The sequence below is a fragment of the Tamandua tetradactyla genome, chromosome 1 (assembly GCF_023851605.1).
Source record: "Tamandua tetradactyla isolate mTamTet1 chromosome 1, mTamTet1.pri, whole genome shotgun sequence".
NCBI classification, from domain to species: domain Eukaryota; kingdom Metazoa; phylum Chordata; class Mammalia; order Pilosa; family Myrmecophagidae; genus Tamandua; species Tamandua tetradactyla.
Window position 1 is genome coordinate 161,804,852 of NC_135327.1, and position 14,223 is coordinate 161,819,074.

The 14,223-nt window shown below is 36.1% G+C and overlaps 1 protein-coding gene and 1 pseudogene across 1 annotated transcript in view; both read right to left on the reverse strand.

Moving 5' to 3' along the window:
• FAM3C (FAM3 metabolism regulating signaling molecule C) overlaps positions 1-14,223 on the reverse strand; it is a 59,099-nt gene that overhangs the window by 30,098 nt on the left and 14,778 nt on the right. The window contains exons 2-3 of the mRNA XM_077118604.1: positions 13,933-13,988; positions 3,080-3,184 (exon numbers count right to left, since the gene is read on the reverse strand). Of these exons, the coding sequence (XP_076974719.1) occupies positions 3,080-3,184; positions 13,933-13,945 (118 nt within the window). The 5' untranslated portion in view covers positions 13,946-13,988. The remainder of the gene's footprint in view (positions 1-3,079; positions 3,185-13,932; positions 13,989-14,223) is intronic.
• Positions 4,354-13,925, reverse strand: LOC143648419 (bifunctional 3'-phosphoadenosine 5'-phosphosulfate synthase 2 pseudogene; annotated as a pseudogene).

Here is a 14,223-nt window from a genome sequence, read left to right on the forward strand (position 1 = left end):
ATCTATCTAACTTGACAATTTCAACTACTATTTGAGGGTAAAATCTTTCATTTCTCATGTCTAGAAATGTTTACTTTTCTAAAACAGTCACATATAATCAACCTGAATCTAAATAATTTATAGAAGCTATCAAGTAACTTATCAAATCAACAAGTTAAAAGAGTAGAAAAGCTCACCACTGAAAGAACTGCTAATCTTAGTCCCTAAAATACTGAATCTAGAAAAACTGCTAATGCTGGGTTAAACTACTCATTGGCAAATTAATTTAGATGTTAAATGAATGTCAAAGACAAACATTTATCCATCTTTTATGTACATATTCTGAAAAGAAAATTAAGTTTGACGCAAATAGATTGGAATCTAATAATGTTTTGGAATAAAGTTTTACTATTTTGGCTATGACAACAAAATAAAACCACCTACCCTAAGAATGCCTAAATCAAAAAACTAAAACACACACAATAAAATCTTGTAGGCTCCTAACATTAGGAAAAATCAAAATGAAGATTAGGAGACAACTATCCTAGTTCCTCTGTTCAGGTGACTACCAGGGATTTTCCACCTAATACAGCTTTAAGTGAATTCTTCTTTGGAAATACTCTTCCTCCTCACCTAAAAACCCTAATTCTCAATGACCTACACATTTTACTGAATCAGCATTTACCATCTACAAGACACAGTGCTGTTTGATACTAGCAAAGCACCAAGATATTACTGCCTTCAAGATCTACTCTCCTATGGGGGGAGATGAACTTAAAAAAAAGGGAAAAAAAATCCTCTAATGTAAGGCTTAGAATAAAATCAGTGCCAAACTAACTGATAAGTTCAGAAAAAGCAGTACATTAAGAGAAAGGGGGGATTTAAAGATAATTTCTTCAAGGAAAGGGCATTTTTTAAAAACAAGAAGGATTAACAAGACGAGATGAGAACAATGTGCCCCATAAGGAAACAGCATATGCAAAGGCTAAAGTGAGAAAGGACAGGACAGGTTTTGTGTCTAAAGAATATGCAGATTGTCAAGGCAAGTGTGAGACATGGGAACTATAATGGGCAGGGGTAGAGAACAGGTAAAAAGCAGGTTAAGGTCTTAAAGGAAGTCAATAAAGGTTCATGAGTTTCATGAGAATCAGCTGGAATGGTAAGACAGGTAGATAGCAAAGATGAGAAAGAGACTAGGGACATCTAGTCCAGATTAGAGATGAAGATCCAAACTAGGGTAAAGACGGGACCAAAGGTGGGCACAGACACAAATGGTATCAATGGAGTGGAATAACAACTGTGCCAAATCTTCAATTATTTCAAGGTACATTTTATAGGTGTTTTCTGCATCACTCAATTGAAACCAGCTGGTGCTATCTAAGGCCACTAGTGATCTTGGCTAATTTACAGAAATCCAGGTTGGCCACACTGTACTAACACTGTATAGATGCCAGAACAAGGAAGTAAGTCTCACTATAAACCATTCTATGTTTGACTCTGGACACTTCATTTTAAGATGGCTGTTGACAAACAAGTTCAAGAGAAAAACAAGCATATCTCTCAAGAGTAACAGCTGGAGGGGATTCCATAACTTGAAAAGATGAAAACTTGTAAAAAGAAGGCCTGAAGGAGTATGACTACCAATTAACTATCTGAGACATCATTATATTGGGAGAGGGCTCCAGCAAGCAGAGGGAAAACCGGTGGATTGAAATTACCTGGGCTTATAGAGGTAGAATGTAGCAAAATACAAGGAAAGGTTTTTAAATAATCATTGTAAGAAAAGTGGTTTGAAAATGATTACAAAGTATTTGATGACTACATGTCAGAATTGTCATCTGAGACCTTGATGCTTAGTATGTGGTCTATGGACAGGAACCTCAGCAACACCTGGGAGCTTGTTAGAAATGCACAGCCTTGGGCCCCATCCCAGACACTGAACCAGGACTGTATATACCGCAATTTCCTATTGATTACTTTGACATTAAAGTCTGAGAAGCACAGTTTTAAGCTACTCTTGAAATTAGATGTGAGAATGAAGGTCTTCTGAGACCCAGTGAATTAGGTCTCTAGAGTTTCTTCCAAACATTAATTTATGGGATGCAAAACTTACTCTTTCAGAGATCTCAAAGTTGTTTCATCCAAATTCTGTCTTACCGGGTGAAACTAGTATTTCTAGGTTTCATTCTCAACTTTAATACTTCATTTTTAAATAGTTTAAACAATACTTCAGCCAAAACTTAAGTCAATATATGAGGTTCTATGAAAAATAGCACATAGCTTCACAGCTTCAAACAATGAAAGCCTATAGAAAATGTCCAGAAGAGGTTCAGAACTAATTTTATGGAATCTTAGTTAAATATAATTATTTCCCACTTTTGATATGTAAAATTTAATCCTATTCTTTCCTCTCATAATAGTTTACTTATTAGAAGAGAAATGTAGATTTGGCAATTACTTGTGGAGATTCAATAAGATATTCATATACAACCATCTAAAATAGCTTTATACATAAATGTATGGAAGCAAATTTAATTTGTTTTATTAATTTAAGGATTTTGTTTAAAATGCATTTAAGTTACTTAAAATGGAGTATTCACAACATAGGAAGATTGCACTAAGGGATATAAAGAAGATCTAGGCAGACTGAAAATAAGGATAGGAAAGTAAGATGTCTATGGTTAGTATTTAAAAAGCCTAATTTTGACACCTGCTAAATGAGAGCTAGATTTGGCTCCAAGTTTTCTAGCAACCAACTCAAATAAAGAAACAACTTAAGCTTAGGGGAGTGATATCCTTTAGAAGGCACATTTACTATGCTGTAATTATGGCCTACAAAAAATACACCCCTAAAATAGTATAAAATGTTGAACAGAAGATGTCTGTTTTAATTCTAAGATCTCCTATTATGTATTTAAGAATATTCTAATGACTCACACATACCAATATAATTACATTTCCTTTTCTAGACAGCCTGAACAGCACAGTGACTCACTTCAGATTACCAATAACAATTGAAGTCGTTTTTTTGTTTTCTGTTTTTTGTTTTTTGTCTGCATCAAAAAAGCAGAGTTAAGAAAGGGGAAGAAAGGAAACTTACCAAATAGATTTCCTAAACTTGCATCCATTTTTATTTCAAATACTTGAGATATAACATAAAATGTCAGTAAAAATACTGCCACAGCTATCACCAACTTTGCAGCACCTAGATAAAGGGCAAAAATAATTCAGTATGAACATGTGATCCTACAAAACTTTATTATGCATTTTCATGAGAAATTCAATTTTAATAAATTTCTACTTATCATAATTTTACCTGAGTTACAAAACAAACTGTACAATCAGTCCATCAAAATAAGGTATTTTCCTGATCTAAGAATTATCTGATTGGCTAACAATCTAGACACAGAACTGCTTGAGTCATATACCTAAAATTACATACAGAAAAATTACCTATCAGTCACTGGCAGTTTACACAAAAGTATCACCATTATTGGAACACCACCATCAAGTGTGTTGGATGGCACATTCCTAAACCTTTCAATGAAAATGACAATACTGCATGGAGTTGGTTCAAAAACACTGGACCATCTGGAGAGACTAAAGCAACAGACTAAAGCAACAGGTCCACTAAACAAGGCATCCCCAAGTATAATGTAAAAGGTTTACTGTCCTTTCACCAAAAGAAAACTCTTGAAGCTATATAAGCCATCCTGGTATGGGAAACAGCAAAATCTCCTCAGAGGACTTTATTTGGCACCCATCACTTTTGTCTCATGATTATATTGTATGTTTTCTGTGAGGACAGATTCTTAATCTTTTCTATCTTTAACCATTTCTGACTGCCTAACAAGTAGTTAGCATAAAATTATTGCTTGGCAGGAAATATTTGTCCTTTCTCTACATAATCGAAATAAATTTAGGAGAGAAACAGAAAAAGATTAAAAAAAAATAGAAAATGAGGAAAGAAGTTTTTTCCTCTTACCTTTAGAATTTCAGAGACATTTAATCAGGTTATTCAAAAACAGAATTAATATCTGTCTGTACATTCTCCATTCCCCTCTCTTACCATTAACTTTTCTTGATATAAAAGAGGTAAATGGAATCAGAAGTTGTCTAATTAAACATAAGAAAACAGAAGGTCCCAGATTGTAGTCAAGTTAATGTTAAAATAAGCAGCCTACAGCTTTGTTCATTACTCCATTCTAGGAGCAAATAACTGAGTTTTTCTGAAAAATCAACTCAGCTTACTGGGTAAGGTAGAGTAAAAAAGAAACACACTCATTCTAATTCTTATAAACTCTAAAGAAATTAGAACCCCATCTTATAGCAGCTTCTCAGAATCTACTCATTTCTATTTGGAAACACATTATTAATTTGGAAATGAGGTGGAAATAAGGAATTTAAAACTACTAAATTAATTAATTTCTCTCTGCCCCCACATCTGACCTTCTCCCCTTCAAAAACTATGCTTTTTTTGTTCTAAATTAGAGAAGTTGTGGGTTTACAGAATAATCATGCATAAAATATAGCGTTCCCATATACCTCCCTATTTTAACACACTCTATTTCCTTTAAAAAAAAACAGATTCAAATATATAATTCAACGTTTTTGTTTTTAAATTTATTAAAATAAGAACAAGTATAGTTGTACACAGAAATAATCATTTGCACTAAGTGGCACTAGAGCAGAAGAGCAGTTTTAAAATTATTTTTTAAATTACAAAATATATGGGTTAAGGCACTAAATCCCGTCCCATGTTTTCTATAACTATGCTGTTTTGTAAAAAGGCAGTAGTGAGTACCTCCAGTTAAATGAATCTGGGCATTACACTATTAAAGACAAACATGTACCTGTGGTCATTGTATGTAATTTATTCTCAAAAGAAGTTTCATTATCTAAGATAAGTATTTTTTAAACTGAATACATGAAAAAAAAAAAGAATCACAGCTTTCTTTTTCCCGTTTAGGACTCTCCCAGAGTGACCTACGTATGAAAGGTGCTGTACCTTCATATATTACTTATGTCAACAATGAAATATGTATAAGGTACAAAAGATTGCCTCTCAGGAAATAGAGCCATGGGAGGTGGGATGTCTCAGAGTAGCTTTGGAAAAGTATTTTTTTAAACTGCAATAAATCAGCTAGGTTTAGAAAACTCTGGGCCTTTGGTATCCAAGTAGTCTGCTTTGAACTTTCTACTGTTCATTGCTGGGTTAAGAAGCTGAGGGGAATTGAACTCATGTCCTATGCTGCAGGTTGCAGCCAGCATCAGACTGGCAGTCAAGCGGCCTAGGCACTCATCTGGTACCCTCAGTACTTCCTAACAATGCTCATTCTGTTTTGTAAGAATGCTAAGCAGCACAAAGCATGTAGATCATCTTAGGTTGATCACCTGTAAAATGAAAAGGTTAGATTCAATGTTTTCTGAGGTCCTTTCCAACTCGAGCACCAAGTGAATCTCTAATGTCTTTGATTACAGCTGCTGCTGCTGCTACATAGGCCCAGCCTCTCTGTAGGACACACTAACCACAGCAAGGTGGGAAAATGAACTTTCCACATTGCCAATTTGAGCCCCGAGGCAAAGCACATCTAAGTGCTCTATGTGATTAAATTAAAAGTTAAAGTTATATTATTCAGAGAAGGTCACTATAATTTTTCATCTTATTAGAAGAAAAATTTCATCTTCTATACAGCTTTTGTGGTAGAGGTAGAATGCATAGATCTCAGATTAAATTCACAATTGGTTTCTCCAGTCAGGTCCCTACTTCAGCACACAAGAGACTGGGCAGTAAGACTGTACACAGGCATGAGGTAAAACAGCAAGCACCTTGACATGAGCCATGCTGTAACTATGATCACAAATCTTTTTTTCTTTTGTCAAGTCAACTGAAAAGGCTATTCATCGGATATATTCTACTACTAGCTTATGCCCCTCCAGCAGGAATGCAGGTTAGCAAGTCTCAAACTGGCAAGTAAACTACAGAGGGGCCTATCTGTTCACAGATGCAGTAAAGAATACAGCTAGTTTCATTCTGAAATGTATAACATCAACATTTTCACCTGGTAAGATATGGTCTTCAGTTCAACTTTTTTTCTAAACCAATATTGAAGTTGACTTTAAATTACAGATGCAATTTTGACCTAGTTATAAAACATTAATTTAAAAATCAGTCATTGAGAAACAAATGGATACCAAAATTCTAATCACAAAAATATAGATAAGGAAATCAAAGAGCACTTCAAGAAGAGACTCTGGAGCCAAAGGGCATCTTAATTGTTCTTTTCCAGGGACCTTTAGTCACCTGTCAGGACCTTCTATGCTTTAGGCGCCATGAAGCAGTCTGGGGGATTTTCTCCTTCCCGGGCAAGCTTCCTCATATTAGTTCCTGGGATGAAGTCAAACTCATCATGTCTTGCTGTATCATAGAGATACATGGCTTTTTTTAGCTTTGCTGTAGGCAACGAGTGGAATGTTTCCATAGAGGTGAGACCAGAGGTCATGCTCAAGACCTTGCCCCCATGTGTGGGTTCATATAGATCCTTCTTGTTCTCGGAGGGGGCATTCCTGCAGGGTTCCAGCCCATAGTGTAGAAACTGGCCCCAGCAATCATCTGGGATCTGCAGTGCCACTGAACCCCTGTAGGGCCAGCATAGAACATGGGAGGTGGGAAGACGGCAATAATAGTTGACTTAGGATGCAGGACTCCTTCCCCAAACACAGCTGTGTGCTGCTTCACATGCCAATCCAGGGGCACATCGTCATCCTGAGTCCATCCACCCAGGAAGTGCAGGAGGACTCGGTGTTCATAGTCCCTCTCCAGGAGCTGGAGGTGGGTGTCTTGTATCAACAGAGCATGACCACTGTGAATAGGACAGTACAACTGGACTGCAAACTCCACATAAGCATTCATTTCTCTACATTTCTGTTTTAGCTCCAGAGGCATCAAGCGATACTGGCCCAGCCCATCATCTCAGCAGCACCTTAAGGTCTCTACCTACCAGCTATTTCCCACTTTCCATCACCATTTTGAATGGAGGTATTCTGTACATGTTTTCACACACACACACACACACACACACACACACAGGAACAATGCTTCTCTTTTCTACATTGGTAGAATTCAGGGTTTAGTAAGATAGCTACCCTCTGTCCATCGGTTCCAGCTTCTTGTTACCGTCCGTGGACATAAGCAGGACAATGGGAATGCCCAGGCTGGTAATTCTGTCATCTAGCAGAGTGCCAGAATGTACAGTCTGCAAGTACTCTTTTTCCTGCACAAAGTCTGTGAGAGGAGTGACCCAGGCTTCATTCAAAACTTGGACCCACTGGAGATCCAGCTTGGTAATTGATAACAAAGGGAGAGTTTCAGCCTCAGCTCGAACTTGGTTGAGTTTTTTTCTGGAACAAAGAGTTCATGGATGACTTTGACACTGCAGGGGGTACAATGTTCTGCTCTTGCAGTTCTACCATCTGCTACACACAGTCACTCACTGAGTACAAACTGGTTTTAAGAACACACTCAGGAGCTTCAGGTTCTCATAATCAGAACCAACACCCATAAATCCTTTAACATCCCCAGCTCGGGCCCGTATAGAGGTCTTTTATGTCTCTACTTTCACAAATGTTTAGAGGTGCACCTATGGATATTTCAAATAATGGCAGTCCTGCAGATTCACAGATTTTGTGGGCATTCTCAGGATCCTTTGCAAAGGGAGAAATGAAGCTGGTAATGCAGTAAACAGCCTGGCCACTTCAGAAATCCAGTGGATATTTTCTTCTCTGCCCACAGGAGAAAATCCAAAGTTTTCATACAGGCCAGGCCAGATGTTGTCCCCATCCAGGGAGTAGCAGTGGATGGTATGGAAGATGAAGTACTCTTCCAAAGAAAACCTTGCTGTTTTTCCAGCACCAAAAAGACCTGTCATCCACACAGTACATCCTCTGGAACCACCCTTGTCCAACCACCTGCCTCTCTTGTTCCTGCTCATGTGGTGGACCTGGTAGACTACACTGGTGGATTTCTGTTGGTTCTTTGTCTTCTGCTTCTTGATCCCCAACATGCCGGCTGGAGGCGGTGATGGCTGGAGTGCTGTGACTTGTTGAGAGATGAAAGGACACACAGACGGCAGTGGGAGCAGCAGCGGCTCCAGTGCTCTGTTCACAATGTTGTGCTATCGTCACCACCATCCATTACCAAAACTCCTTCATCGTCCCAAATAGAAACTCCATATTTTAAGCCTGATTTTAGCTATTTGTGTCTTCTAAATCTTCATCAGTCTAATTAATGATTTGTGAGTTTTATTGATCTTTACAAAGAACAAGCTTTTGGTTTTATTGATTCTCTTATTCTTTTTTTATTCTCTATTTCATGTACTTCTACTCTAGTCTTTGTTATTTCCTTCCTTCTACTCACTCTGGGGTTATTTTCCTCTTTTTTTTTTTTTTTAGTTCTTCCAGTTTTGACATTAGGGGTCTCTGATTTTTTAACTCTTTCTTCTTTTTTTAATGTAAGCATTTAGAGCTATAAATTTCTCTCTCAGCACTGCTTCTGCTGCATTCCACATATTTTGGTATATTGTGTTATAATTTTTATTCACTTAAAGGTATCTCCTAATATCCCAAGTGATTTACTCTTTAACCCACTGAGTGTTTAAAGAGTATGCTATTTAATTTCAACACATTTATAACTTTTTCATTTCTCCTTCTGTTATTAATTTCTAGCTTCATTCCACTATGATCAAAGAAGATACATTATATGAATTAAATGTTTTTTAATTATTTAAAGATCTTTTTGTGATCTAAGATATGGTCTATCTTGGAGAATGATCCATTTGTACTCAAGAATGTGCATTCTGTTGTTGTAGGTTAAGTGTTCTATGTATATATATATGTTAGTCTAGTTGGTTTAGAGTACCATTCAGTGTTTCTATTTTTTTACCGATATTCTGATTAGATGTTCCATCCATTTTTTGAAGTGGTGTGCTAAAGTCTCCTACCATTAAGGTAGAACTGTCACCTTCTCCTCTCAAATCTGTTAGTATTTGCTTCATATATTTAGGGCCTCTATTGTTAGGTGCATACACACTTATAACTGTTAAGATTTCTTGTTGAATTTATCCCTTTTTCAGTATAAAATGACCACTTTTAATGCAGAAGAGAGCAAAAAACAGTAGGCTTTGAACTCTTCCCCTCCCCAGGATACTCTCAATAAGTGTTTGCTAAATAGATCAATGATAACAGGTGGCTTATTCCTTCCTGATCATTTAAGACTAAGACAAGGGGTTTGATGATTATATATCACATAACTGTCTTAACATCTCATTTTCCAGCAACTATGGGCATGTGTAACAGAGATAACCATTTCTTGTTCCTTAAAGCAGAAACACGAAACCCAGATTGTTCAAGATTAAAATACTAAGATATCAAGTGAGTGTGTGTGTTCCTACTAGTACTTATTTGTCCCAAGCCAAAAAGCATAACTTTAGACCTTAATACCTCACTTAAGAATATCACTGTAGGTTCTGAGAAGATGGCAGAATTAGGGAGGGAGCTGCAGAGCTCCCTCCTCTCCCCCAAACAGCAAGTGGGCAGTCAGAAAATGTCTTCATAAACTGATCAGGGGAGTAGTGCAGAACAAAGAGAGAAACCATGGTTAAAGACTGTGAGTAACTCCAGCTGTGGCTCTGGGTGTCCATGGCCCACCCTCAAGGCAGGCAGAGCTGGGCAGTCTGATTCCTGGGAGGGCCACTAAGTTCTCCAGCACAAGAACAGAGGAGGACATGGTCTAGAGCTGATTTAGCTAATGGCTGGCAAAATTAGAGTGCTGGATCCCACTATTCTAGCACAGCCTGGTCAGGCACCACTGTTCCAACCTGGGTCAAAGGTGGAGGTGACACGGACTAAAGGCGAATAGGGCTAAGGTGAATAGGCTACCGAAGTGCACCATCTGTTGGATAGGCCAGAAAAGTGCACCTTTGGGGGAAATGTCAAAAAGCAATTTTGGTGAAGAGTGCCATCTGCCCAAGAATGTGCAAGCAAAAAAAAAAAAAAGGCTTTTTGGAGTCTCCTGTCCCTCGCCAAAGGGCTCTTTGGATTTGGTCTGTGCCCACTGTATGAGTACCTGGTCCTATTTTGGCTGGGAAATACTGACGAGCCAACTTCAAAGAAGATCCTTAACACAAACGCAATCGGTAACAAAATCCTGGATGAAAGAGAGAAGCCAATCTTCAGAATAAACCCATCAAGATCATCAGAAGCTCAGATATCAGCAAAAAATTACAGGTCATACAAAGAAATAGGAAGTTATAGACCAGTCAGAGGAACCAATTAAACAGAAGAAATACCAAATTTGGAACAACTAATCAAAGATGCTCAAACAAAACCTCCTCAGTCAGAACAAGGAGATAAGGAAAATATGGCTAAAGAGATAAAGGATATTAAGAAGATATTGGATGAGCATAAAGAATAATTTGAAAGCACACAAAGAAAATAACAAATTTTATGGGAATGAAAGGCACAATAGATGAAATTAAATATACTAGAGAAATACAATAACACACATAAACTGGCAGAAGAAAGGATCAATGAGTTAGAAGATAGGTCATCTGAAATCAGATGGAGAAAATAGTGGAACAACTGAGCAGGGCCTCAGGGAATTGAATGACAGCGTGAAGTGCACAAATATACATGTCACTGGTGTTTCAGAAGGAAAAGAGAACGGAAAAGGGGCAGAAAGAATATTTGAGGAAATAACAGAGGAAAACTTCCCAATTGTTATAAAAGACATAAATATGCATGCTAAAGAAGTGAATGTACTCCAAATAGATTAAATCCAAATAGACCCGCTCCAAGACACATACTAATCAGACTGTCAAATGCCAAAGACAAGGAGAGAATCTTGAAAGCAGCAAGAGAAAAGTGATTCACCACATACAAGACACTAAGAAAGAACGATTTCTCATCAAAACCATGGAATTGAGAAGGCAGTGGTACAATATATTTAAAGATAATGAAAAAGAAAAATTGCCAGCCAAAAATTCCTTATCAGGCAAAACTGTCCTTTATAAATAAAGGAGAGTTTAAAATATTCACAGATAAACAGAAACTGAGAGAGTTTGTTGGCAAAAGACCTGCCTTACAAGAAATACTAAAAGGAGCTCTTAAAGCTGAATTGAAAAGCAGGATAGAGATGCTTAGAGGAGAGTGCAGAAATGAAGAATATTAGAAAGGGTAACTAAAAGGGCAAAAGAAAGACAAAAGTAAGATATGACACACAAAAGCCAAAGAATAAAATGGTTTAACTAAGTACTGCCTTTACAGTAATAACATCGATTGTTAATGGATTAAACTCCTCAATCAAGAAACAGATTTGCAGAATGGATTATATATATAAGATCCATCAATATACCTTCTACAAGAGATGCATTTAAAGCCCAATGATATAAGTAGGTTGAAAGTGATAGGCTGATAGGCTGACAATGCAAACAATTATCAAAAAGACCTTGGGTAGCAATATTAATATCAGACAAAACAGATTGTAAGTGTAAAAATGTTGTATGAGACAAACAACATTATATATTAATAAAAAGGGTAATTCACCAAGAAGAAATAACAATCATAAATATGTATGTACCTAAACAAGATGCCCAAAGTATATAAGGCAAACACTGGCAAAACTGAAGGGAGAAATGGACATCTCTATGATAAAAGTTGAAGAATTCCATACACTACTCTCATCAATAGACAGAACTTCTAAGCAGAAAATCAATAAGGAAATGGAGATCCCAAATAATGATAAATGAACTATACCTAACAGACCCAAATCAGCAGGATACACATTCTTTCCAAGTGCTCATGGATCATTTCCCAGGATAGACAGCATGGTAGGCCACAAAACAGATCTCAATGAATTTAAAACGACAAAAATAAAACAAAACACTTTCTCTGCTCACAATGGAATGAAGTTGGGAATCAATAACAGGTGGAGAGCTGAAAAATTCACAAAAAAATGGAGGTTAAATAAAACACTCAATTGGCAAGCAAAAGGAGAAACTGCCAAGAGAAATCAGTAAATATCTCAAGAGGAAGCAGAAATAAATGAAATTCAGAACAAAAAATAATAGAAGAATCAATAAAAACAAAAGTTGATTCTTTGAGTTCAATAAAATTTGATAAGCCCCTAGCTAGACTGACAAAGAAAAAAAGAGAGAGAAGATATAAATAATTAAAATCAGAAATGGGAGGGGAGTCATTACCAATGATCCCACAGATTTACAGTCATGTATACGCTAGAAGGAAACTAGAGGATGAAACAAGAGACTGTATAACATAGTGAACCTTATTATGGATGATAAAGATGATTAATATAAGAATGCTCCCTGATGATCTAGAATACATGTATGTCACTATTACAAAGTGTTAAACCTAAATCAAACTATGGAATATAATTAACTATAATACTTTAATGCTCTTTTTGGAGCTATGAAAATGTTCTAAAAATGATTGTGGTTTTGAAAAAAAAGAATATCATTAGAAGAATATATCAAAGTGATCGTGACAAAATCAATAAACTAATAACTAACCATCCTTATTCGTTCATTAAAGGCAGCACCCTTAGGACTCATATAAGGAAAAACTAAACATTCAGTGAATAATTATCGATAAATTAAGCTGGGCATTAATTGCTCTGATCAGAGAAATAGACTAGATGACAAAGTTAATTTCAACTAGAGTAACTTTAGAATTACAGGAGAGAGAAATTTGCTTTAAAATACACTTTTAAATCAACTGGAGATAAAAACACTTGGCTAGCTGACATGTAAATGTATTCAGAAATCATCACACATATACACAAAATGATAGAGTAAAAAAAATGACAGTACAACAAGTTTTTTTAAATCACAAACGAGCTTTTTGGTTTCTGGAATATTTTTCTTCAACAACTGTACAGCTATACTTAACAAAACCAGGAAGCTTTTAATATCATGACAAAGGGATTCAGATTTTCAAATGGGTTTCTACCAAAAAAAAAAAAAAACCTCATGACTAACCTTCATTTACCTTTGTTTAATAATCATTATGTTTACACCACCTACTCCTGATGTTATATATTTATAACCAAGGTACGAAGACATTTGTTTACCCACCTTTCTTTACGCACGTGTGAGAGTTGCCCCATTGGAAAATAATTTGTTAGTGAGATAGTGATATTAAAAAAAAAAGTAATTATCTTGATTTTGAGAAATTATAGACTATCTCCTATGTTGCCATATACATATCGGAAATTTCTATGTAAAACACATATTTCTTCTAGGGCCTAGGCTATGCAGGAGGAGGGAAACACATTTAATTTCACTGTAAAGCTAGGAAGACGGCATCAGCGCCTCCATCTATTTATGGATTTGCCTTTCATAGTCACTACCTTAATATAAATAGCAAATGTTATTTTTAAAACTGCTAAGAGAAGCGATTAATATTCTTACGCATTAACTCACTTATACAGACTGGAGTTTAACCAGCAAATATATATTCACTTGAGCCAAAACACAAAACAAAATTACATCATTCACATAGACTAATTTTAAGTACATACATAGGAGAGATTAAAATTTTTAACTATATAACTCATTTTTCTTAACAAGCTAGAATGCAGCAAAAATAAACAGCCTCCCTACATTTGCAAAACTGTTCTTTACAGGCATGTTAGGAAGACAAGCTTAAAATATAAAAACGTAAGAATTAAAACAGCAAAAATAACTTCAACAAAACCTGTATACAAAAAACTTATGTTCGCAATACTTCCTAAATATCCAATTTGTGATTTTCCAACTATGTAAAAAAAGTAAAAAGGCTAAATAATGATTTAGCTTGTTATATTTCAGGTTTGCACTCACTGTAGAGAAAAATGATTAGTCAACAGTGAACAAACATGTTACACAAAAAGCATCTTACCTGCTACCCTCATGTTTGGCTTTTCAGTTTATGGCACAGTCTCATTAAAAAAGCTCCTAAAATCAAAAGAAAAGACAAATATCATAAGGTCTAGAATGAGCATACACCCTTCCAAACCAGCACATTCCACCCTCTGTACCCTAAAAGAGACGTTTTCTCCATATACAAAATACATGAATTTCATAACAATATCAAAAGTCCTTAAATCATTTCAGTAGCAATACAAATGAAATACAAAATTAGAAACAGTACAAACTCCTCTCAAAGTTAGTTACAGTCATAACCTGTTCT